Below are 25,978 nucleotides of genomic sequence, written 5' to 3'. Positions count from 1 at the left end.
AATAGACAATATGAATTTTAAAGAGAAAAAGGAACGAACGTAAGAAACACCGGATTTTACGCATTAAACGCTTAAGAATTAATTCATAAATCTCTGGAATGTAAATAGAAGTAAACATAAAAGAAAGAGAATAGTGCTAGGTGATATTGTGTAAAGACCACATGTGCAATTCTTAAGTGCACACATGTAAGAAAAATCATGAAAACACCCTTCCATATCACATTATATTGTATTCAATGGAAATTATTATTTTTAATGCACATGTAAAAAAGAGATTTTAATAGCAATCAAAGTATAATATTTCAAGAAGCTGTATGGCAACAATACATATTATACAAGAGAATCTTCTTTAAGTTATATTCATATAGAAATCTTCCTTTTCTTTCTTTATTTAGATGCAGGAGTAATGCGTAAAGTGAAACGTAACTATAAAAAAGGAGAAAACGTATTAAATAAAAACATTTATTCATAAAAAAAAAATACGCAGAAAAAAATAGCATTTTTTTTTTTCTCTTTCTTTTTTTTTTTTTTTGCTAATGATGATTTGATCCAATTTGTAAATTGTTGAACTGTTGATTAAATTGTAGTGAGCCCATACGTTGGTGAGATCTTTCATTTGTTGGATTGTTATTAAATGAGCAGGCTTGTTGTTTCGTGTTTTCATCTTTTACCATTTCCCCTCTTTTTGCTGCTTCGATCATTTGCTCTAACTCTCTTATCCTTTCTTGATACTGTGCCACTTCTTCACGCAGCTCCTTGATATGGTCCACAGATAATTTCAGGATAGTCCCTTTATTTATCGCTCTTCCATTTGTATTGGCTTGACCATTAGATACTGACATCACATTTGAACTTGTCGGTGCTGATTCTATTAGTCTCTCAGGTAATAAAGTACATAGTTCTAATAGTTGCTTTAATACCTTATTTTAATTCTTTATTTTCTTGTTTTTTACCTTGTATGCGTTCATTTATATTATCTCTTCTTCTTCTCTCAACTGCATTATGACTTTCTCTTCTCCGACGTCTCTTTTCAAATATTTCTTGAAGGCTTATATAAATGTGTAAGCTTTTTTTGGTTCATCTCCTTATTTTTTTAAAATAGATACTTACTTTTTTTGACTTACTTCTTCATCATCATTAGTGGTATAATTATCCAGATGGCCAGTAGAAGCTGAGGGGGATACAATACCAGTAAAAATGGGTGATTGACCAAATGAAGAAGTGTTTGAATCAAGACTTGTACCAAACCAGTTTTGAGAGTTATTATTATCATAAGGTAAACCACCAGCACGATTAGGTGGGCTCATGGCAATAGAAGCCACGGTGCCAAACGAATTTTGACGTTGATGAAGTTGATAAGATGGGTTAAATAACCGACTATTTCTAACCACAGGAACAGCTCCAACTGTTGTATGTGGCGTACCTATCATCCCACTTGATGAGAAATGATCATTTTCAAGGTTAAAATCTTGTTGTGTAGGTGAATACATTTTTTTGTTTAAAAATAAAAAAAGGACAATAAAAGTAAAAAGAAAATAAATAACAAAAAGAGGGGAAAACTGAATTTTATTTTGTTTCCTTTTTTGTTACTATCGTACACACAAACAATATCGGCGGATTTGAATTGTACAGAAAAATATCAGCCCAATTTTGTGTGCATCTTCGTGAGAAAGCGGCAAATCTATGACATAACATACTGCTAGCAGCTCAATTTTACTAGTCTTGCGAAACACATTGTTAAAGGGCTACTTGTATTGTTTGTTTAAATGTCATTATATTCACTTTTAAAGAATTATAGATGGCATAAAAGCTGGGTTATCGCTGGATATCATGTATCTTTATTAAACCGTTGCTTGTAAATGAGATTATAACATGTATACTTTAATCTATTCTCTATTATCATTTGGGTTGCACCATATTTGTTTTTATTCTTAATTTTATTATCTATTTCTGAATGGTCTCTCTATAGTACATCAGTCGCATTGTTGGGTTCGACTGAGGAAAAATAATAAGGTTTATATATGCATACAAATAATTTGAGAGAAAGGAGCTCAAATAATTATAAAATTCTGTTGTCAATCGCTGTCGATGCTTTGAGGTATCATGCTAAACTTTGATCTAGAGACTAATTCAAGATAGAAAATATGCTATTCGAATCTTAAGATTCCATAGCTGTAGAAAGCATACCTTAGACACTACCACAATCGTTTCGTATGCGGTTAATACTATGGTGTCATGAATACATAGTAGTTCTCTGAATATCTACGTAGTATCTATTCCCATTATTTCTAATTTGAAGTTAATTTATATGCCAGAGTAAATGTCTTTGTAATAAGGAGTAAAATTATCAATACACTGATTCTTCCATTGTGTATTGAAACATATGTCTATACTTGTAGTTTTTGAACGGCAAAAAACATGGATACTGACTCTCTGGGATCCTTTGATTATGTGTCTACTTTTGTGTGTGTGTTTTTAGCAGGTTTTTCTTTATATCCGTTTCCTGTTGTCTTATGAGAGAGGTAAATTTCATTAAGAATAAGCATAGCCTTCAGCACAAAATAAGCTGAATTTAAATTTATCCGTGGTGGTTGGGATCACACTGAACCTTCATAATTATTGACTTTTTCAATGCTATCGATAGCAAAGTTGGGTTGTAAATAAACATGGCAAAGAATTAAGTCAAATTTCACTTATACCCTCTCAGATTTTTTGAGCTGTCATAATATGACGCGGTCAGTTTATTTTAATTATTATTGAGTAATGAACTTGTAAGTACTGCTTATAGAGCTTGATTGTGTTTTGAGTTGCAACTAAATGCAAATAAAGGATGTACCTAGAAGAGACTATTTTGACAAAGCCAGTTATTTTGTAAGCAGCTAGACTAAACCTTGAGCAAGCCTAATTTGCTATTTTTGTAAGCCTATAATATGTATTTTAATAATAGAGACAAGACGAATGGCTTCTATTTTTTATTTTTATTTTAGAAACTTGGCTTATCATTTACATTATGATGTCTGTGTCGACAGAAAATGTACTGTGGAAGTAGTAATGATCAAGGGAGAGGAAAAAAACAAAGTTTTATTTGTTTATCAAAACTTCTCTATTCAGGAGATGGTAACATTGTAACTTTATGGAGAGAATAAAAGGCATCTATTGTATCAAGCATACTTTTAAACCTGATAACTTTAAAGAGTGCTTAAGTACTGCAACCACATTTTATTTTGTCGTTCATTTCGGTGCATACCGCATTTCTAGACGAATTCAATTCAGTTTCTTCTGTGTCAAATAACCGGGCTGTTCTCATGCTCAGATGAAACATATCTTGCTCACAACTCTTTCTTTTATTACTAACACGATTGCAACTGTTTCTTTTGCTCATAATTCAGATAGGCATATTTATCATGCTTCTCATACATCCGTTAATTTTTATAGCATATATACTTTATATGAAAGGTGGGTTCATCATTTGTTATACTTTGAGAAAAAATTCGTGCAAATAAAATAGAAAAAATAATGCAAAAGTAAAAATAGATTTAGCGTAGAAGCAGGAAAAAAAAATTTTGAGCAAAAGTAGAAGAAAAAATGATGCAAAAGATAAAAATGGTCATATATACTTACTGATTGGAGAATATCCCAAGTAGTCCCAATCTTTATAAAGGGTGATTCAAGAGAACCTGGCAATCATAGATCAGTTAGCCTCACCTCGATCTTCCGCAAGCTGTTCGAATATTGCTCGTTACTTTCTTGCTGACCGTAACCCTCCCTTGGATCTAGCTCAGGGTGGTTTTCGCGTGGCCAGAGGCACATTGGATCAAGCCTTCTACCTAGCCGAGATCTGCACAATCCTTCGCCGCCACCATCGTAGCACCCTAGTATTTTCCTTCTTAGATACCAGATCCGCATACAATACAGTAGATCGCCGCTATATATGGAAGAACCTAGAAAACAAATCACCTGCGCCGCCCATATGCTTACAATGAAACTTGTTCGATGAGTTACAAATAGAAGTCGTACTAAACAATGCCACTTCGACTTGATTTCTACTAGTTACTGGTGTTCTTAAAAGGTCCATTTTTTCACTATTTCTATACTCTATATTTATCAATGACCTTCCGAAACTACTACTTCCACAACCTTTAGAAGAAGACCCACCTCAAATTCAACTTGCTCCTTTTATGGCCTGTCTTCTATATACCGATGATGTAACCCTCATCGCTGATCAAACCAAATGCTGAACCTATTAAAGCTGTGCGAAGGCCATAGCCATAGCCTCAGCTACCTATAGAACCCAAGTAAATGTGTAGTACTCGATTCTACATATCAACCCTTGGCATACACTCTCTCCGAGGATGCGCTTCCAACCCAGCACTCTTTCTCTTAGACTCGGAATTCCTTTATAACTGGTGGATATCTCGATACGCTTAGACTGCTCAATGTTAATATAAATAAGGCGCTTGCCACTAAGAATCAGCTTTCGGCAATAGATCTTCATCCCAAACGTTTTAGCCCATTCATTGCCGTTTGTTTTTATAAACGAATAATCCGAGTCCAACTAGAATATGGTCTTACAATTACCAAAATTACGTCCATTCTTACAAACAAAGTCTCTGTCTGTGTTGGCATCTCGGATGGCTGCCTGGAGGTACATTCAGACTATGTCCCTTCCATCCTTCATAGATACTTAGTCCCATTCTATTCATTGTCTCAATATGCACCGTCAGCTATAATTGCCTGAAATAATATTCGATCCTTATTTTTCCTTCTGAACAAATTACTTCACCGAACACCACATTCTTTTCAAGCATTCCTTTCTTGGTTTCTTCGATGGCCAACTAAATGTCTAAACGCATATATTTTTCAAATATGTTTAGCCACAGAAAATAGCCGTTAGAGCGTATAATCTTTAAGCTCAGATCAATAAAATCAAGTATAATAACAGTAAACTGTCACTTTTCTTTGAATTGCTTTCAACTTTTTCCTGACTACTATTAATTACTGTGAACACCTTTTATCAAAACCACTAGCACTATCAATATGTGTCAATAATACTGTACTACATCTTTGGTTCAGCTAAAAAGCACATTGTTTGAAAAAGATATGAGTCTTCAAACCTAAATGTTTTGAGCAACTTGTTATACATTTAAGGTAGATTTAATGCGATTTGCTTTAGCTTTATTTTTTTGACAATGACACAAAATGCATGAGATATAGCTGAATACATGTCTACCAATAATTTTCATTTGAAAAGGTAACCACTTCTACCCTCTTTGCTAATTTATCTTGTTGCCATCTATCCATGATGTGAAGTTGCTTATCTTTTTGTGTTGTATTTACAGTGGGTATAATTTCTTTAATGTCTAAACTTGCAATGAAGGAAGCTAATTCTCTATAACTTGAGTGTTCTGAGTAAGGCACCCCATACATCTTTACGTTCCTTGAATCATAAAAAGGTGTTAAATTCAAGCTTCGATCAGAGGGAGGAGTAATAACGTGTGATAAAGACGCGTGTTTCATTTCTGTAGCTTCTGTATTTGTTGATTTATAAGTCCAACCTGTGGGCTTGAATGCAATCAATGATTCAAAATGCTCTCTCAGATCCCATAGATAATTAGCCATGATCTGTGTGATACGCCTTCCTTTTAGTAAAATAAAAAAAAAATGTGTTATAATTCTTACATCAGCTCTAATATCTCTGAGAGATACAACGTGAACTTGAGCTTCTGAGGGGTTTTCAGTAATCATAGACTGTAATTCTTTATCTTCTAGACATGATAAAATCCTCAATTTTTTTTTTGGTGCATATATCTTGGTATTCAACATTTTTGCAACATCTTTACGGAGTTTAGATTAAGAAAAGAAATTATTTTCATGATACTTACTGAAAAATACTCTCTCTTTTCCAACTGTATAAGTGCCTACAACAATCAATGTTTGCTTCTTTGGCTTAGGCTGCATAAGCATGTTGAAAGCATTTGTTCCTGTTTGTGCTAACCATCCATTTAATGTATTCTTCTTTTTATCCTTTAATATTTCTTTCTCAATCGTGTCACAAACAGCCTGTATGCACTCTTCTTGAGCCGGAAAGGCATATTGAGGATTCAAATAAGTAGTATCCAGATATAAACATTGAATAGAAGGGTTGTCTGGTTGACGCACAAGAGGATGTAAGCACATACGTGGTGCAGCTCTGAAATCCCCAGTATGCAGATGTCGTACAACTGTCTTGTCAGCCCTTTCAACAACGAATAAAAACAATACTGAGCCCGGACAATGATTGGCATCAATCAGGGCTACCTTGACGTTTGATTGGGGAATAGGGTATAATTCGTCCATGGGCAGAGGGTGAATAAATCGTGGATCGACCTTTAATTCTTGCTTGATCAAATTGGCTGTCACTTGGGAACAATAAATGGGGCCGTGAGACCAATTAGATCTTAAACCTCCGTAATGATCTGTATGAAAGTGACTTAAAAAGTATCCGTCACAACCAGGTATATCTCCATAATTAAACGCGTCCACAACAAATTGTGTGTCTAGTTTTAAAGTTAATTTTACTTTCTTTTCTTTTTCCCTTTTTACCTTTGACACGCTTATAGAATGGGCAAGTCTTTACTTTCACTTGCTTGGATTTGTTTAGTGCTTTTGCTTTAAAGCTATTTGTGTTTTTTGGTGCCAATATATCTTTTTTGATAGGCGTATTACATGAGAATAAGGATTTCCAGGATGAAGGAAGCACTCTTCTTAACTCTTCATCGTTTTTATTTTCTTTGTCCTTCTCGTTTGTATCTACACCTGAAGAAGTCTCTTCTGTATCTGTCGTCAAAGAAGAATAAGATAAAAAAGAGAACTCCGCTGCGTCTGTTGTAGTTGAAGAAGTAGAGGACAGCGAAGAAGGCTCGCTTATGTCAGGGATTAGAGAGGGCAAGGATGGGGGTGAAAGCTCCTGTGCGTCCAAGCAGGTATTGATATGAACCTCCATAGATACAGACTCTATGTATATCACTGTGTTGCATATTGGACAAGATTCTGTCTTTTGTAAGCTGGTTGCTAAATGCTGCTCATTTTGATTTTGTAGTTTAGGCTTGGATGATTTAAAATAGGAATCTATAGTGAAATATTTTGAACGCACTTCCTTCTTTTTATTGTTGTTCATTGCTGCCAATAAACAAAAAAGTAAGACGCACTAAATCTGAAAGGAAAAAAAAAAGCCTTTTTTAATATACAGTGCCTGTTTATAAAAAGTCACAAATTCATTGGTTTTTGTACCACGGTTTATGATACTTAAAAGTATATTTACACGACTTCATCTTGCTGATTGGTTTACTGATTTTTGTCCTTGGGATTTGTTTATTCAACTTTATTTAGTAGTAAAATATATACAATAAATTTAAATTAATAAATTGAATACTCCACAAAAAGCAGGATATTCATGTACCTTTGAAAGCATTTATTTCTCTTTGTATTGTGAAACATTGAAAACAATGAGATATGCAAAATGTACGTCCAACTCCGTTTCTCCACTTTTCTTGGGGGAACTTGGTGATTTCATTCATTGTTGTAATGAAAGATGGTATGTTGGGTATTTATAACCGTAGAATTTTATTTAATAACTTACCAACTGATTTAACATCGACTAATTTATAAGACTCATTAGCATCTTTTGCAGGACATATGTTCTTTCTTTTACGCTTTATTATTTTTGACAATCAATATTAGTGATGAGTTGTACGCTACTGTGAGAATGATTGAGCTTACAAAATCTCATGGAGATAGCTGTTAACATGAAATCCTTGTTTCTCTTCATGTAGCTTCCGCTGCATACTTGTAATTATAAGGTTTTATGGCGCATTATCAGCTTGCTCAAGTTGAATTTCACTGTTTAATTTTTCCAGTGCTTTTGTTCCGTGTTATGATCATCTTAATCTGATAAATTTGAGAATTATTAAACCAAGCAAAGTGGTCATATTCTAATGAAGCAACGCTTTTTTTTTTCCCTTTTCTTCTATTCATCCTAGCAAAGGTTAGTAGATTGCTCTTGATCAGTAATATGAGCGGCTATCGTCCGCTATTACAGTAAGGTTAACAACAGGTTATATTACATTCATGCTGAAGTCATGTAAACAAAAGTCAAATTTGAAAGAGGCTCTTTGATTTTTTCTCACTAAAGATTTCGTTCTATTATCCTTTGTATATTCACTATAAATGCTGTAAATACGTACTCGTCTAATCCTTTCTTTCTTCTTTAACATTGCATAAATATTCAACTACCTAGTTGTAGACACTACTTGCCACGGTGGTCTTAATTTAATGTATGCATAAAGCAACTATTTAAATGTGAAAATAAAAAATAAAAAAAGGTGTATATCTGTTTTCAAATTCTATACACTGCACACTGCAAATAACACTGGATATTACTTGAATTTCAATAGCGCTATTTTTCAAAAATTAATAAATCATACAAAAACATACATTTTGTACTGAAAATAAAGCACAAACATCATGATTATATGAATATTTGCTTTGTAGCTTCAAAAAAGTTGCTATATATAAAAAATAAAAATTTGGTTTTTACGTCAATGGTAAGCATGCTAAAGAGGTAAAAATGACTGCAGTCTAATAAAATAAATACCTTTCAAATAGTAACCATGTAATAAATATAATGACTGTATTAAGAGTAAAATTCGATGCACCGAAAAGTAACACTGACTTCATAATCTATCGATGAGATTTTGCTTTATTATACAAAAAGGGAAAAAAAAGCATGGTTGTGAGAGCATCTATCAAATCATTCGACTTCATTTCGCTAACATTTTGAATTGTTTGCAGTGCTACTCAAACAATTTTCTAGGAAATTTTACTACTTTATACTCCCACAGAGTATTTTGGGAGTCTTATCTTTTCTCTAATTATTACCCTTTGAAAAGTTTTTTGTATATTATCCTCTTTCATTTTTATCACCCTTTGATTGTAGCCACTTTTAGCTTTAAATAAAACCAGAGGTCTCTTAGAAGAGCACTTCTATACAAAAACATTTTTCCGACTAAACTTGGATTGACAGTAATATTTTCTTAGTCATTCTCTTTTTTTAAGCTCGCTATTATTCGAGATGTAGTTCACAGAAAGAGACAAATTTTACAGTTACTTGCTGCGAAGTGGTTAAATAATGAAATAGAATAAAAAGGACAAGTGTATTTAACCATATTTTTTTAACAAAGGTCATAAATGCACGAGTTTTAATTTAGCTGAAATGGTTTTTTTCCTACTGCAAGTCGTTTCTTAGGATGACATTAGATACCAGGAATTTCGGATATGTATTACCAATTATCATCACGTAGTTACACCTTGAAAATCATCATCTTTATGATAATGTGCAAAATATTTGCAATTTGTTTATTTATTTCATTTTACTTTTTGAATAAATATTTTAGCGCGTAAAAAAAAAAATTGGAAGCGCAAAAAATGATTCTAATATACAAATCTATTGAAAAAATCAAAAAACACTATTTATGTATATAATCTCAAATTGGCCAAGCTTTAACTTAGTGTATAGGACGATCTTATAGATGAAAATGGCATGAGGAAACAATGAGTTCAAAAAAAAGCAACTATTTAAATATGAAGTTATTGACTTTACTAAACAAACTCGTTTTTTATTAGAAAAATATAGCAAAGGGCGTAATAAATCAAACTTGCTGAAGAGAACAAGATTGGCTTCATATTTTGTGGTGAAACCATTTAAATCCTTTTGTGAAAATAAAGTGACTTTTTCTTTTTTTTTTTACCCTTTGTTTTTATTATCAATGACGAACGATGAGTTTAAAAGAAAAAGATTAGTTGACTCCATGAAAACTAAAGATGAAGACAGTAATAAGAGAGCCAGATTTGAAGATGTTCTTTCAAAAGAAAAACAATTTGAACATTTTAAACACTTAAAAAATGTTGCAACAAAAGAAAACGACAAATGGTATCTGCTATCTTTAGCTTGGTATCGATCTTTCAAGCAATATTGTGAGGGAACCACCGATAGACTATCTCCTATCGATAATTCACCATTGTTGGATGATGATGAAGAGTCAAAGTTAAGAAGGGATCTAATATATGAAAAAGATTATATATTTTTACCGGAACAGGCTTGGGAATGCCTTGTGAATTGGTATGGTATCAAGGAAGATAGATTTATTATATCACAAAAAGCCCGTTATTTCGAGATTTATCAATTACACGAAAAATCAAGCAAGTCTCGTTCGTTTTATTTACACCATCAATCAACTATACACGACTTTTATAAAGCACTGGTAATTGCATTGAAAATAACAACTCCGGTTGTACATGTGTGGCTATTGAATCAGCGCATTCGAAATGAAGTTTTTGTGACTGAATCACTATTAAATTCACTATCCATGAAGGAGATTGACCCCTTGGCTCTATCTGCTGAATCCTATCTCTCAGATCATTTGCCTACAAGCAAAGAAAATAAATATTTTTTGGCAATAAAGACAAGCAGCAAGCCAGTAATTTATCCGAGAGGGCTGCACGGACTAAAAAATTTAGGAAATACATGCTATATGAATTCAGCTATTCAGTGCTTGAGCAATACTCCTTTACTGACGCAATGGTTTTTGAAAGACATATACAAAAAAGATATCAACAGATCCAACCCACTAGGTCTACAAGGAGAATTGGCAGGAGCTTATGCTGAGCTTGTTAAATCGATTTGGAGTACGAACAATATGACTATATCACCCTTTGCCTTTAAAGTAAAATATTTATTCATGTTTCGATTATAGTTAATATCTATGTATAGAAAATATTTGAAAAATTCAATTCACACTTTAGTGGATACGAGCAGCAGGATTCACAAGAATTTCTAGGCTTTTTATTAGATGGATTACATGAAGACATGAATAGAATATCAGATAAACCATATGTTGAAATACCAGACTTTGAAGATGAATCAAAAGAGAATGAAATTGCAAGTCACTTTTGGGAACATCATAAAGCAAGGAACGACTCAATAATTGTAGACTTATTTCAAGGACAATTTAAGAGTAAATTAATATGCAATCAATGCAATAAGGTAAATAAAAAAAAAAAAGGATGTGTACTTTATATATATTTTATTATGTCCTGTATCAGTATTCATTTTTTACATTTGTAATAATAAAGGTCTCCATTACTTTTGATCCGTTCATGCATTTATCTCTACCAATTCCAGTCAACACATATAAATTAAATATCACATTCATCTATTATTCCACATCAGATCAAGCCAAATTTACTATTTACTTGCGCAAAGGTAGTACTATTCATGATTTAAAGCAAGAAATTAGGAGCAAATTAAAAGATATTCAACATGTAAAAAAGGGATATAAAGCATATTAAAACAAACTTATCTCTCTCTTTCTCTCTACAGATACTGATAACACAAATATACCAAGCAAAGATATGCAAAATATTCAAAGATAATGATGAACCGCTTTCCAATATTTCTCCAATAGACATCATTTATGTCTATGAAATACCCTGCTCCCCAAGCAACAGCGAGAAGTGGACATTGTTCCCTATCTATTATTCTCTGCTTGACCAAACTGATAATCACCTTTGTACATTTGGTTATCCGCTTGTTCTTGCTCTAAACAAGTCGGACAGTGATCCAGACATACATAAATTCATCGTAAATCACATTCAAAGATATACAAGCAAAGAGCTGGATAAAGAGCAGGGTCCACTGTTCAAGCCTAGGCTATTCAGCAGCAAAAACACTTACGATAACACATTTCCTTTAATCCGATCATTTGCAGACATCAGCCCTCAATTCCAACAGGACCCTAGCACAATTCAGAGCGGTCAAGGTATGATACTTCAGTGGGCTATGGATAGAGCCTTTGATATCTTTGGTAGTATTCCTAAAAAGAATTCCTCTCAACGAGCTGTAAATACGGATCTCTGGAGAAAATTTTCTGTCTTACCAGCTACCCGTTCCAAGCAAGAGACTCTCACCTTAGAAGATTGTCTCAAGGAATTTATCAAGGAAGAGCAGTTAAGTAAGGATGATCTATGGTACTGTCCTCGCTGTAAGGTGCAGCAAAGAGCGACTAAGAAATTTGATATATGGAGACTTCCAGAGATCATGGTGATTCATTTAAAGAGGTTTAGTCAAGTGAGAATATGGGGGAATAAGGTGAACATTTATGTAGACTTTCCGATTTCTGAATTAGACATGACAGATTATGTTCTTGGTTCAACGGATCTTTCGCTTATCTATGACTTGTATGCTGTAGACAACCATTATGGAGGACTGGGAGGTGGTCATTGTAAAGTATAGTCTATGATAAATGCATGCATGCTTTTTAATTTTTTTTTTTGTCTAGATACTGCATGCGCTCAAAACATTCAAAATAAACAGTGGTATAGCTTTGATGACACATCAGTAAATAAAATAGACGTGAGCAAAGTCAAGGTAAATTAAAGAAATATTATCATTTTACACATAAAGCTTACCTTTTTATAAAGACAAATGCTGCTTACTTGCTATTCTACAAGCGCCGCAGAAAGCAAAACATAAAATAGATCAATGTGCTATATACACTGACATTAAAAGAACGCACAAATCATACTTAAATTGAAAATTACTGTCATTAGATTGTGTTCAATTTTCTGTCACCTTTGTATTTTCCAAATATTGACTGAAACATTTTATAGTGATTGTTTTACAGTAACAATCTAACGATGAATTATTTTTATCGTGAATTTCTTTGGGGCATTAGCTTTATTAATATGAATTTTTGTTTTCTCTTTTCTTCGGAAATTATTTTTTGAAATAAAAAGAAAGCGCTCCTTTTACAGTCGTCTTTAGAACTTTTTTTTTCTGTTTTCTATTTTTTTTTTTTTTTTGCAGAAATAAATTTTCTGGTTTTGAACTAAACCTAAAAAGCTATGAACAAGATGCTCCGCCTTTTTTTGGTTTAATGTAACTACCTAAAGTCTCACCAACCATTAATTATGATACTTTATTTAAAAGAGTAGTAAGGTTTATAAAAAAACCCCCCCCCAAGTTGAAATTCGAGGATAAATCAGCACAATACTGACTCAGTATCATTTGTTTACATAAAACGCAACATCTCTAAAAGACATTAATTGCGCTTTCATTTATGTTAGATGGGGGGGTCAGTAACTTTATTTTTCAGCATATCAATGTTTCAGAGTAATGTTTCAAAACAAATTTACCGTGTATACGGTTTTGTTTCACCAGAAAAAGAGCAAGCATTCTTTTGTAATAACTGAACTCAGACATTAATATAAAAGGCCTTGGTTTTTTCAGTAAAGGAGTGTATCAGTTTTAATTTATCAATCGATCAAAATCATAATGAGAAACGTGGCGTTATTGATGTTTGTTATGTTTAACTTTTATGTCATGGAGGCATATGCTCGTTTTTGCTGTACTATGTTTTGGGCCGACAGAGGAAGCATTCTCAAAGGTACCAAGGATGTAGCCGAAATCTGGATACAAACGGATGGTAGAGAGCACAGCTGCAAGTATGCTATTGTAGTAAACGCTGATTTTAAAACCATTGGTGACTGTACCTTTAACGGATCAAACAATTTGGTTTCTGCTGATATTGGCTTGAATGGTCAAAAATACACCGTTAACTGGACAAGAAGTAAGGACACCTGCGGTGCTCATAACTGGTCCGTCAAATCTACTGATTGGTCTAATGGCCTTTTTGAACTTATGGATTCATCCAGATCATGGGCAAACTGTGCCCCTGCTTGGGCTGGATTTTAAGATCAAGCAATTCTTTTCGGCCATCGCTTGTAATTCATTTAATAAATATCATTTGTTGCTATCAGATCTATCTTATTTAAAGTGCTTATAAAAGAACTATTAATGCCTACAATATTAATTTGATGTTCATAAATTTCACTTCATATTCATACAGCAACGAGTGAATATCATATTATATAAAGTATGTGGTATGTAAAGTATATTTTAGTTCACATTGATTATGCTATTGTGAATTGAATGTCATGATAACAAGCAGGAAAACAAGAATATGCTTTTTGTCACCGCAGCTTTTTATACTTGTTATATACATTTATTTCTTCAAAATTCATAAAAAATAGGCACTATAAATTTTTAAAAGACATCTCAGACGATATTTATTGAATAGGATCCAATATTTTCAGTACTAGCCCAAAACTTATCTTGCTTTTCTATGGAGTCTAAATGCGGACCATGCTTTTAAATTGTTGAGAAGCGAAAGTAAGATTTGGCATTGAGCGAAAAATGAAGGGCAAGGAGCCATTGAATTAGTACTTGATGTAACTAAAAGAACAAATGAAATATCTTTGCTGCAATTAATTGTTGCTTGGCTATTGAGGAGTAAGAATCCAAACCACAAAGTGTTTAATTTCTTCTTTATTGGTTTGGTTTGCTCACCAAAGATTGGACCGTGCACTGGCAGAGGATGAACCAATGACGTCCGTTTTCTTTTACAATATAAACAAAATGAGAGCAAAGGAAACTTAAAGACATAACCTCCAGTTGACAATGTCTAGAGGTATATTTTCATGTTGAAAATATGACAAACAATATCGGCTTTAATATATTATATAAATGAAAATGAAACATCCCTTTTGAAAACCTTCTCTGATGTTGTTCTTGTCTTTTACCTGCTGCATTTTTTTTTCCAATCCATTTTTTGCCAAGTACTATTTTAATATTGTTTCTGGTCCATTAGTTCAACTTGTATTGAGATTTGACTTTGTATAAAGAGTAATACCATTGTTCTTGAAGAAAAGTAAAGTAATGAAGTTGTGCAATAAAATAGATATGAGGCCATTTAATAAATAGATATTAATTAAAAAAAAAGGAAAAATGGTCTTAATTTTGAGTTCCATTAGCCAACATTCTCAAAATGGTTCTAGTGGATGAAGACTTCAAAGCTTTTATTCTCTTGAAAAAGAGTTTTTATATTTTTTACATTTTACTTGTAGGTTTGCACTCAGGTGGGGACAGGAAATGAAAAAGCGACGGCTACTTTTCGTTTGCTTAGTTGCTTCTTTTTGGATTTTTATATTCTTAAAGGTACTTTAGTAAGAAAAGGTATCTTTGAAGGAATAATGGACGAGTAAAGAAGCTGAAGTTAAACAAACAAGACTAATAAGACATATCGTGTAACTTCATTTACCCAACTTTCCCTATTCATCTTCCTTTTACGGAAGTTGGGATTATATCACCTACTTGCCTATAAGCTTAAATGGTTGATAGATAAGGTATTTATCATGTAACAAATAAATGTTATATTGAACATATAATCATTAGATATAATTGACAAAAAGGCAAATTGACATCAACCTGTATGGAAATGTAAGTAAATCAAGCCTTTGTAGGCTGATGTCTAACTTCAGAAAAGGACAGAAGAAAAACGGATGCTAAAGCGGCTGCATAGAAAACAACTAATAAGGTAGACGGAGATCTACTTCGAATGCTCAAACATAAGTTCACCATAATGAAAGCAAACCTTAAATATATTTTACATGAACGCACGAGTAACTATACTTAAAGTAGCTTTACGTATATTAGCATACAGAGGTAGTAAACAGTATACATGTTGCTGTCTCTAGCTTCAACAGACTGATCGCATTCTATGCACAGATAATTTAAAAGCGTTCTGAAGAAATTCGAAGATGAGCCGTAAATGAATTGTCTCAGTAGCATTGATGTGCTTAACAATAGAACCAGAAATGATTCTACGCTAGATAATCTGCATCAATTAACAGATGAACTTAAATGCAAAAAAAAAAAAAAAAAAATAAATAAATAAAAAAATACATGCACAAGTGTCGCCTTCCTAAAGCCTTTTATTCACTACGTACTGCCTGTAGATACATGAAAAGACAGATAAGATTCAAAAGATCAACTCGTCACATCACTAAATACAACAAACATATAACTATTTCCATGACTGTACTATAATAATTGTATGTACACAAAATAGAGAAGCGCTTTATTGTATAACTTAATGGTGCTCGTCGTGATGGTCGCCATGGTGATCCCAAGGATGTCTTAAGCCCTATAATGCAATAATTAAATGAAAATTAATTTTAATTAATTCCGAGTAATTACCAAAAGGACAGGTCCGTCTTCCTTGGCGCGGTACATCATCCAAAACCACATGGTAGCACCTAATGCCTTTCCAACGAAGCGATGAGTAAATCCAGGTAAATGAGGGTGAAATCCTAATCCTCCAGCCATTGTTGTATTATTGCAAGTTTTTACTGAAGGAGCAGCAACAAAAAAAAAAGCAATCAACCTCGTTTGTCGGAGTTAACTTATTCAAGGGGTAGAGGAAGATGCGTCATCAATAGGTTTGGGCTCAGGTCAAGATATTCTGTCCGGTCAGTCATCCGGAATAAATCTAAAGAGCGGGAAGGAAAGAGAACCAACAAAACGACTATTAAGCTGGCGTGCAAAAAGATCTTCCTCTTCCAGCATCACCCTAAGAAGGTAAAAAAAGCATAAAACATAACATCCATCAATCCACAGTTAAGAAAGGCATGTTGAATATAATAACAATGATTGGCACTTCAGCAAAACGGTATTACGACGATGTAAAATTAAATTAGACAACTAGAAGTGGAAAACTCCAAAAGAATCTATTGAATTGACATTTTATTTCTAACTGTGGAGAGATGCTGATTTTAACTATGAATGAGTGCTAAATTGTTTTTTTTTTCTTTTTTATTAGCTTTAGAAATGGTCACTCCTGCCGTAAAGCATACCATCGTGAAGAAGCGTACTGCTCACTTCAAGCGCCATCAATCTAACCGTTTTATGCGTGTTGGTGTATGTATAACAAAAATAAATAGAATTCGAATGACAAAAGCAGAGTACTGATGTTATGGTTTTATAGGAATCTTGGAGAAAGCCCAAGGGTATTGATTGTAACATGCGTAGACGTTTTAAGGGACAAGCTCCTATGCCCAAGATTGGTTACGGCTCTGCCAAGAAAACCCGTAATCTCTTGCCTAACGGCTTCCGTAAGTTCACTGTTTCCAACGTTCGTGAACTCAACTTGTTGTTGATGCACAACCGTTCTTACGCTGCTGAAATTGCTCACAACGTCTCTTCCAAGAAGCGTGTTGCTCTCCTTGAACGTGCTGCTCAACTTAACGTCAAGGTTATCAACGCTGGTGCTCGTCTCAGATCTCAAGAGTAAATTTAAAGATTATCCATTATTTTGTATTAATCTTTTGTCTATAAAAAAACCTTTTATCTTATAATTATATCTGATTTATATATAACGGTCTTAATTGTTTTATCGTTTTACTCAAATGCTATGTTAACATATAGTAATATGCTTTTCTAATTGATAATCAAATATTACGATTGCACAAATATTTTTATATCAAATGACATGGAACGAAAAAATTTACATTGCCTATGCTGTAAAGCCTATCCCAGGTTCTTTGTAAAGCTTTAATATTATGCAAAATACGATAAGCAGTGAATTTGTATTTTATTTTAATTTTTTACAAATTTAACTGTTTATAAAGAAAAAAAGAAATTTAAAAAAGTAAGGTGATAGCTATTCTGCGTCGATCGAGATTTTTTCTGTTTAAATAAATAAAAAAAATGAAAAAAAGCTATCTACCATTCATCATCATCGTCATCGTCATGATGAGCTGCTGCCTGATTTCTACGTGCACGAAGCTTGTATGTAAAAAAAAAATTAGCATTTTTGTTTTGTTCAAACAATAAATAAACTTACAGCATCAGCTAAACTAGCAGCTGCACTGGAAGGAGCACCACCTGGAGCTCCAGGACGTGGTGGAGCACGGGGTGCAGGAGTAGGTGCACTTCCTGGACGAGATGGAATGGCTGGTTTACTCATTGTGTTTGGCTTGGCTGGCACCATAGGCTTTGGCCCCGGAGCAGGAGGCGTTCGTCTGGCTGCAGGTACAGGAGCATTTGCTTTGCGTGCTTCCAACTCGGCTTTCCAAGCAGGAACACCATTAATAGCAGAAGCTGGAGCGGGAGCTGAAATGGGTGTAGGAGCTGATACAGGTGGAGATATGGTATTGCCTATCTTAGGTGGAGAAGGTGCAGCTCTTCTTGCTGGGGGAGGAGGTGGTGGTGGTGAAGCTACAGGTTTGGGGGCAATGTATTCCTCTAGATAATTGTTAGGAACCCAACCTTCGATTCCATCTTTTCTAGCGAGCCACCAACCTAATATTTTTAATAGATAAGTTTACAGTTTTGCTTTCAAAAACATAAGAACCATTTACCATTTTCATCCTTTTCAATAATTTCTAATATGTCGCCTTTTTCAAAAGCAATTTCTCCTTGTTCTTGTGATTTGAAAGGATAAATGGCTTTAAATTGTGGTAAAGAAGGTGCAGCCGGAGGTGCGGGGGGAGGAGGAGGAGGAGTTGAGATAGCTGTAGGTGGAGGAGGTGGTGCAGGCACTGAGCGAGAAACAGCAATATTGGTTGGTGCTAGGCGATTCACAGCTGGACGAGGCATATTGTTGGCTTTTTTGGGGACAGGAGCATTTCTTTTGGTTGACGTTCTTTGCTTGCGAGCACAAGGTGGAGCCGATTCTATATTTTAATTAATATCAAATCTTACTTCTTTTATATTATGTTGGCTTACGACTTGAAGGCGGCTCACCAGAGCAAATTTTAACAACATGACTCTTGTAAATACCATCACCTTTAGCAGTTTCATCCTTTACAAACTTCATCGTCACAGTTTTGCCTCCCTTTTTCGCGTATGGAATCTGAGGTATAACGGTTACTTTGACACGCCCTCCTGTTTGCTGGCAGATATGTGCCAATAATTCAGTTTTAAAGGTACATTGAAGAATAGTATCACCTTCTGGCGAAGAATCAATATGTAAGATAACCCAATCATCTTGGAGTGTAGATACGCTAATGCCCGTGATAACGTTTAAAGAGATGACCTTTTCATCAACCATGGTTAACGTTTTCCCGTTCTTAGTTGCCATAACAACGTGTAAGCTTTGATTTGTCTATACACAAAATAGTGAGTATTTGGATGATATATTCATTGTATTTTTTATATTTACGAGAACGAAAGTTCTGGGGCTTTGTACACTTGATCTCATGGCTCTCGGTACAAGAGTATTTCCTCTCATACTAAAAACAACGGTTTCACCTCCTTTGAGACTAATAGCATTTCTAATCATTGTTGCTAATCCTGATCCTGATTCAACATCAAGATAGTCTCCAGTAAATCGTCTCATACTCACAAGGGAATATCGACGTCTTTCTTTCTGTCCGGCCAATATTTGGTGACCATATTCTCTCATTTGAAGATACCCAATGTTGTACTTGTTCTGTCTCCAGAAACGTTGAATCTTTCTAGCGCATTCAAATCTATATCTCAAATAAGCCCTCCAGGCCCGTTGAATACGGGTGGCCATGTTATGCCAGTATTTGTCACGCAGATTTTCAAGTGCAAATATCTATCAAGATTATTTCATGAGCCATTTGATTTCGTTATAATTTCAATCATTTACAGTTTCTGGATGTCTAATAAAAACTTTGGTAGTACCCATTTGCCATTCATCAGCAGGAATATTGTTATGCTTCAGAATTTCCAATGCACCACTTCTAGCATCCCTATTCCATATATACTCACCGGCATATCCTGTACTAGGACACAACAAATAAAAACGTTCAACAAATTTCTCGAATGTCTAATACAAAGAAAAGTTAGATACTTTCTTATTATGAAGGCATCCTATTTACAGTTCTGTAAGCGAAACCGGCTCTTCTAACACGAATGTTTTCACATAAACCAAGATACTGAATTTGGTGGAGAACTCGTTTGTCGTCGAATTCTGATGGACTTCGGTTATCGTTTGATTTGATTGTACGAATATAACTTGGGTGACATTGCATTAATTTTGTGACTAATGTATTACATGAAACTTTGATCTTATCACCAGCTGTAGGTGGTCTTTTCTTTGAATTAGGATCAATGCGCTCGGGGAATAATGTGTTTGAAATAAACTGATTTGAGGATCCCGTAGCCAAGTTCAAGAGATCCTTTAACAGAGAGTCCTTGTTTTTGTCTGTCATGCCTTCAATATTATATAACACGTCACCAGCATAATGGCGAATCAAAAATTTGGAACCTCTGGATTCAAAGTGTGGATTTGAAGATAAGAATCCAAGTCGTTGAACAAATGAATTATCAGCTGCATTGGAATCCGCATGAGCAGTTGCACAGGCATCATTCAAAGCAGCAAAAACACCAGGTGGTCTCTTTTCTTCAATCAAATCACATACAATCTTATTGTTAAAGAATTTGATTGGCGTCCATTGAATTTGTTCGCGTACATATTCTTCCTGTTCAGCCTTCAAGGTCAATTCAATAAAGATCTGTTGCAATTTTTCGTTGACATAATTGATACACATCTGTTCAAAGCTATTTTCCTCAAAAATTTCAAAACCATAAATATCAAGTACACCAATTGTATACTGATGAGCACTTCTTGCCTGAAGAGATATATTGACGCGGTCAACGATCCACTCAAACAGCCTTTCATATAGTGCTTTAGAAAGTGCATCTCGAACGGATGTTGCCTGCACAACATTCAAGGGCACTTCATACACACTTCCTCTTCTGCCACCTCTTTGTGTTTCCATAACACGACTTGTTAATGCCTTTGCCAATGCCTCGCAATCCACTTCCATCAAGTAGGCGATAAAATTTGCAACATCCATATCTGATATGGCAGCATTTCCACTCTCATCTTCTGAAAAAACAATGTTACCGAGCCAGAGAATGACAGATAATATTTTAAATATCTCGTCTTGTTCGTGCTTTTGTAAGCCAATAATACCCATAGCGGTCTAAATAAAATATGCGTAAGTTTCTGCAAAAAAAAAAATAAGAAATACATTCTGCTTTACCAAAGTTGCTTCAAAATCTTGAATGTCATTTATACCAGGAACATCTAAACAGTTACTTCTGCTTGTGTAAAGAAAGCTTTCAGGTCCTTGTAAACCAAATGTTTGTTGATATTCAGGTGGTGCTGCTTTTGTTAATTGATAAAATATATGGAAATTTCTTTCATTGTCTATTTGGCCCACAACACGATTCTATTTTGATTTAGAGACAAAAGTAACATAATAATACTGTGTGCATACCTTTTCTAATAAATAATTTGTAATGATGGCACCAACTGGCTCGCCTTGAGCGTTGAATTGAATTTCCAAATATTTTCCCTAATCTAATTGTCAATCATCTCTTTTTGTTTCATATTTTATTATTTACGTGTCGACTCGAATTGTCATTTCTAAGTGTTTTTGCGCAACCAAAACTTTCTAGTAGTGGATTTGTAGCTAGAACCATTTCTTTAATTTCCTTGATGGAGGAGTTTTGACCGTCACCAGAAACGGCGGCGATATATTGCATGATTCTCTTGGCAGCTTCAGTTTTTCCCGCTCCTGATTCACCACTAATAGAAAAGATGAGCATAATTCCTATTTTAAACATGTGTAAAGCTACCTGATGATAATACATTGATTCTCTTTATAGCTATTCATATGGTGATAGGCAGATTCAGCAATAGCGAAAACATGAGGAGGCATCTAAAAATAGTAAATAATCAGGTCCAAACACGAGTTTTTGTATGCTTACTTCTAACAGATTCTTTCCTTTATAGCCATTCAATATGTCATCTGTATAGATGCCCAAATCTCGAAAAGGATTAACACTAATCAGTACATGACCAATATAGGTCTTGGCAAGATGTTAAAAGTTGATAAAAAAAAGGGGGAGAGGTAAAAGGACTTTCTTACATAAATCTCAGCATTGGACCATCTCTTTTGCAAGTTCTCGTTAATCGCTTCGTTCGTAATCTTTGTAAGAAGTGTCATGTCGGAAACACCAACTTGCTTCTTCTTAACGCCTTCTTTCCAGTCTGCCCTTACAGGACGGTTAGCTTTAATTTTTTCTCCAGTCTTCTTTCCTAATAATTTCTAGCGAAAATAATGAATTTTACGCACTAACTGTATAAAGTCTTATTTATATAATTTTACTTTTGCCATATTGTCTATAATATAATAAAGGGAAAAAAGTAAAGAAAAAAAAAATACAAGAGAAAAGGACCCAAAATTAAAATGAAATCATCATCAGAAATAATGAAAAGTAAATCTTATCCAATAGAATTTCCATACACTTTAAACTCCATATTTTCTAATCGCGTATTTTTTTGTAAATAGTTTATTTTTATTTATAAAATATAATAAGGATCACACATCTGAGAGCGGTGTGAATCAGAAGAAATAGAGTGTAAGCGATTGAATAAGCTATTTAAGGTCGAGTCTGCCTTTTTTGAGGGTGGCAAGCTGCGATATAGCACGAGTAACTAGCTGTTTATCAATAAAAGGAAAGTCGTCAATAGTAGATCTCCAATGGGCACGCCAGATAACGGAAAGCACACAGCAGTTGAGAGTCCAGAAATTAGTATTGTCAACAAAAGGAAACCGCTGAAAAGTCTAGAGGATTGAGTATACATCATCTTGAGTGAAAGTGAGATGTGCACTAAGGAAATTGAAAGCATCTATCCATACTCTCCATTTCGTAGGGCAGCGCACAAAGAGGTGTTGTAAGTCTTCAGTATCAACAGAACAAAACTTACATTGTGAAGAGGTCAAGCTGTTACCAAATTTTGAGAGAAGTGGTTGACTAAAGAGTTTATGATGGAATAGACGATACCATAAAGATCGGCTTTCAGGCGAAACGGGTATTTTTCAAAAGCGTGACCACTTGGAAGTTAGTATTGATGCCATTGTCAATGACGGTGGAAACCGCTGTATTAGAGACAGCCGAAATGGTTTAGGTTTGTAATTGGTCCATTAAAGCTGCGAACAGAAGGTATCGATGAATGCTCAATCATTTACTTCACCAAATGGTTGGTTTTGATTCAATATATGAGGTCAGATAAGCTGATTTGGCTTAATGATACGATTATGAATATCTCGGCGTAACTTGGAAATCAGACGAGAGAAGGCACCATTATGATGTCTTATGAATATTTTATCTGAACTTAAATTAAGTAAAACATCTTCATCATTTCTAATCACAACTCTTGTCTATTCCATAATACAAGTACATGACTGAGTTATTTAACTGTGTACAGTTTTAGTTCATCATAACAGCTTTCGAATTTAACAAACTCAATCATCCGCTATTACTTTACAATCCTACTTTATTATTTGAGGTAACCCATTGTTTCTTCGTATTATACCAGTATAGATATAACTACGGCTGTAGTCACTTCAATTATGCATAGAAATAATTGAAAGAAAAGTTATATGCTGCATCACCTTCACCTGTCAATTTTATTCTGTAGGTGTATGTACAGTCAACTGTCCCGCAATAGATACCCCTAAGTTATCATTAACCACTTTTTCAAATGAGTGCGCATAAAGTCAATGAAGCCACTTCCTTCTGAAATTCCGTTCGCGCGTAGAGAGTATCATGTTTTGTATTTTTAATTTTATTACGGACAATCAAAGGAGGAAATATATATGAGTGGTTTTTAGTTTTTCCCAATAGACTGGTTTTAGTTTCCCAAAAGATAGCTTTGTTGTACCATATTTTGTATGCATTCTTCTGAAAACTTTTGGATAGAGTAAATAGGTGCCCAGAAACGAAAGGTGATCATGTGCATAGTGTGCCTAACCATACCACTGACGAAGTAGATGAGATAGTAGCGAACAGAGAGTGTAGAGTTGTTTATTTTTTACCCTACTCTCCTAAATTTAATTCAATTTAAACAATTTTAGTCCGTAGTTAAGCGTAAGGTCATTAAGATTTGAAAGCTTGTAATGCTTTTCCCTCCAGTTACCTTAAAACAATTTATTTAACACTCAGTAAATACATTTGAGATGTGTTTAAATGGTGAGTCTATACAGCAAATTTATTTACTGTAAGTCATTATGCAAGAAAAAGTAAACAATAAAAAACCCGCCATTTGGAAAAACAAAAGCCGTCCATTGAAGATTACTTTTCCGCCTAATGTTTTCACAACCCGCTCATTGGCGTTGCGGTCACTATTTTTTTTTTTTTTTTTTTTTTCTTTTGTATACAAGTAATAATAACAAAATATGGTAAAAACAAGAAATCAAATCCTGATATATTTGAATTGAACAATAATTTAGGCTGATAGCATACCGGATAACACCTCAAATAAAGATGAACGTAAAGAAAACAGAGTTCCTGCTCTCTCACAGTCTGCCCGTTCCGGTCTTCAAGTAAAATACATAAAAAAATATTTTGTAGCCTATGAATATACTAAACATTTGTTACAAGTTCCCTGTAGGTCGTATTCACCGTTACTTGAAATCAAAAGGACAGCATTCACGCGTTGGGGCCAAAGCCGCAGTCTACACAGCAGCTATTCTTGAATATCTTACAGCCGAAGTACTTGAATTAGCAGGCAATGCCACAAAGGATCTTAAAGTAAAGCGTATTACACCAAGACATTTACAATTGGCTATTCGTGGTGATGAAGAACTTGATGCACTTATTAAAGCCACAATTGCTGGTGGTGGTGTTCTTCCTCACATTCACAAATCTCTTATTGGAAACACAAAGATCGGAAAGAAGCTTTAAAGAAAAAAATTTTGTTAATTTTATAATAAATATTATAATAACAGTGTCACGACAGCTACAAAAGAGAATAAAAGAAATCAGACCTTTCAGCATACTTTTGATTTTTTCATTATTACCTCCTTGAATATGTTAAAGTTGACCATAGCAACCGGCTTTTTGGGTTCAGTCCCAGGTTTTGTCTTATCCTCAACAGCTTGCTGCTTTTTTAATTTTTTTGTTGGAGGTGGAGCAGCAACAACAGGTCTTGGTGGGATCGTTGGTACAACAGGTATAATTTTAGGTCGATAGGATTCATTGAATTGTGATGGAGCTCGTATATTTTGAGAGAAAGTATTTGGCTTTTTTGATGATTGATAAATAGATGCTCTACATGTTCACAAATTTAATTATCAGTTCGCATTATTTTTATTTGAAACTTACACTTTATCCGCCTCTCTCTTTGACTGCTGAAATAGTTTACTCATTGTTGATCTTCTTGCTGCTTCGTAAGTACGTTTTTTTGTAGGCACAACACTTTGTAGTACTTTAATGGATCGGGCTGCTTTCTCCGTTTGTATTTTACTATATTGGCTCTTGACTTTTTCCTTTACAAGTTGCCTTTTCCTTTCATTTTCTTGATATTTGCGCTACATAAAAAAAAATTAAAACGAGTTATTGCTATGGGTTGGATATCCTACCAGATAGATATCTCTCCATTGTTTTGGATCTTTATGCAAACCGTTATACTCATATTCATCTCTTATGTCTTTAAACATGAGACAGTGTGGTAACCAAAGCTCTAATGAATAAAACAAATGTCAGAAAATGTAAGCAACTATAAGAACATACCATCAGATTCAGCCATTATTTCCTAAATAACGAAATAAAAGTACAATTTAGTTCTTTAATAAAATGTTTCATTGAGGGGTTTTTTTAGAAAAAAAGATAAATAGCTATAAAACAATAAAGTAACATGATTCTTACAGGATTCATTTTTTCTATACGATATAGTTGTTGTGGTGTTGCATGTTTAAAGGAATCTTTGAGAAGGCTATATGGAACACAGCCCACATCAGTTATAACTACAGAGAAAGCTTGTTAATTCCGGAAATGATCACAAGTTAAACACTAAATTACATTCCAAGCATTTAGCTATTGTTTCTTGAGAAATAGTGACGAGGGATTTCACTTCTTTGGGCATGATGTCGGTTGATCGAGAACAAAAAAATAGGCAACTTCTTTTATAATTACCATATTGAGATGATAGGACTGTTCACTGGAAGAAACGTCACGATTAAGCTCAGAAGATGGGATCAAATCAATGTGTTTCGTTGA

At 34.2% G+C, this 25,978-nt stretch overlaps 10 protein-coding genes across 10 annotated transcripts; 4 read left to right on the top strand and 6 right to left on the bottom strand.

Moving 5' to 3' along the window:
- Positions 1-533: 533 nt before the first annotated feature.
- RO3G_15783 (uncharacterized protein) lies at positions 534-1,490 on the bottom strand (the record flags this gene model as incomplete). The annotated part of the gene is made up of 3 exons (XM_067670367.1): positions 534-868; positions 954-1,048; positions 1,111-1,490. 3 exons carry the CDS (start codon positions 1,488-1,490, stop codon positions 534-536), a joined length of 810 nt encoding a protein of 269 aa, XP_067526468.1.
- Positions 1,491-4,243: 2,753 nt separating this feature from the next.
- On the bottom strand, positions 4,244-4,626 carry RO3G_15782 (uncharacterized protein; the record flags this gene model as incomplete). The annotated part of the gene is made up of 3 exons (XM_067670366.1): positions 4,244-4,282; positions 4,340-4,555; positions 4,600-4,626. 3 exons carry the CDS (start codon positions 4,624-4,626, stop codon positions 4,244-4,246), a joined length of 282 nt encoding a protein of 93 aa, XP_067526467.1.
- Positions 4,627-5,278: 652 nt separating this feature from the next.
- RO3G_15781 (uncharacterized protein) lies at positions 5,279-7,016 on the bottom strand (the record flags this gene model as incomplete). The annotated part of the gene is made up of 6 exons (XM_067670365.1): positions 5,279-5,293; positions 5,338-5,562; positions 5,680-5,765; positions 5,883-6,536; positions 6,583-6,816; positions 6,977-7,016. The coding sequence occupies 6 exons, from the start codon at positions 7,014-7,016 to the stop codon at positions 5,279-5,281; spliced, it is 1,254 nt and encodes a 417-aa protein (XP_067526466.1).
- A 2,787-nt stretch (positions 7,017-9,803) lies between these two features.
- RO3G_15780 (uncharacterized protein) lies at positions 9,804-12,573 on the top strand (the record flags this gene model as incomplete). Its single annotated transcript, XM_067670364.1, has 6 exons — positions 9,804-10,760; positions 10,808-11,051; positions 11,267-11,358; positions 11,417-12,317; positions 12,375-12,463; positions 12,517-12,573. The coding sequence occupies 6 exons, from the start codon at positions 9,804-9,806 to the stop codon at positions 12,571-12,573; spliced, it is 2,340 nt and encodes a 779-aa protein (XP_067526465.1).
- An 826-nt stretch (positions 12,574-13,399) lies between these two features.
- On the top strand, positions 13,400-13,789 carry RO3G_15779 (uncharacterized protein; the record flags this gene model as incomplete). The annotated part of the gene is made up of 1 exon (XM_067670363.1): positions 13,400-13,789. The coding sequence occupies one exon, from the start codon at positions 13,400-13,402 to the stop codon at positions 13,787-13,789; it is 390 nt and encodes a 129-aa protein (XP_067526464.1).
- Positions 13,790-16,025: 2,236 nt separating this feature from the next.
- Positions 16,026-16,261, bottom strand: RO3G_15778 (uncharacterized protein; the record flags this gene model as incomplete). Its single annotated transcript, XM_067670362.1, has 2 exons — positions 16,026-16,079; positions 16,133-16,261. The coding sequence occupies 2 exons, from the start codon at positions 16,259-16,261 to the stop codon at positions 16,026-16,028; spliced, it is 183 nt and encodes a 60-aa protein (XP_067526463.1).
- A 501-nt stretch (positions 16,262-16,762) lies between these two features.
- Positions 16,763-17,225, top strand: RO3G_15777 (60S ribosomal protein eL32; the record flags this gene model as incomplete). The annotated part of the gene is made up of 2 exons (XM_067670361.1): positions 16,763-16,852; positions 16,920-17,225. 2 exons carry the CDS (start codon positions 16,763-16,765, stop codon positions 17,223-17,225), a joined length of 396 nt encoding a protein of 131 aa, XP_067526462.1.
- A 431-nt stretch (positions 17,226-17,656) lies between these two features.
- On the bottom strand, positions 17,657-22,092 carry RO3G_15776 (uncharacterized protein; the record flags this gene model as incomplete). The annotated part of the gene is made up of 14 exons (XM_067670360.1): positions 17,657-17,719; positions 17,778-18,235; positions 18,295-18,609; positions 18,662-19,040; positions 19,098-19,496; positions 19,551-19,730; positions 19,783-20,892; positions 20,953-21,141; positions 21,190-21,267; positions 21,317-21,500; positions 21,551-21,633; positions 21,683-21,784; positions 21,844-22,023; positions 22,084-22,092. 14 exons carry the CDS (start codon positions 22,090-22,092, stop codon positions 17,657-17,659), a joined length of 3,729 nt encoding a protein of 1,242 aa, XP_067526461.1.
- A 2,064-nt stretch (positions 22,093-24,156) lies between these two features.
- RO3G_15775 (histone H2A.V) lies at positions 24,157-24,664 on the top strand (the record flags this gene model as incomplete). The annotated part of the gene is made up of 3 exons (XM_067670359.1): positions 24,157-24,159; positions 24,211-24,303; positions 24,362-24,664. 3 exons carry the CDS (start codon positions 24,157-24,159, stop codon positions 24,662-24,664), a joined length of 399 nt encoding a protein of 132 aa, XP_067526460.1.
- Positions 24,665-24,710: 46 nt separating this feature from the next.
- RO3G_15774 (uncharacterized protein) lies at positions 24,711-25,128 on the bottom strand (the record flags this gene model as incomplete). Its single annotated transcript, XM_067670358.1, has 3 exons — positions 24,711-24,719; positions 24,781-25,030; positions 25,085-25,128. 3 exons carry the CDS (start codon positions 25,126-25,128, stop codon positions 24,711-24,713), a joined length of 303 nt encoding a protein of 100 aa, XP_067526459.1.
- Positions 25,129-25,978: the final 850 nt, after the last annotated feature.

This window comes from Rhizopus delemar, genomic scaffold (assembly GCF_000149305.1).
Source record: "Rhizopus delemar RA 99-880 supercont3.17 genomic scaffold, whole genome shotgun sequence".
Taxonomy (NCBI): Eukaryota; Fungi; Mucoromycota; class Mucoromycetes; order Mucorales; family Rhizopodaceae; genus Rhizopus; species Rhizopus delemar.
This window is presented reverse-complemented; position numbering and strand designations above follow the sequence as displayed.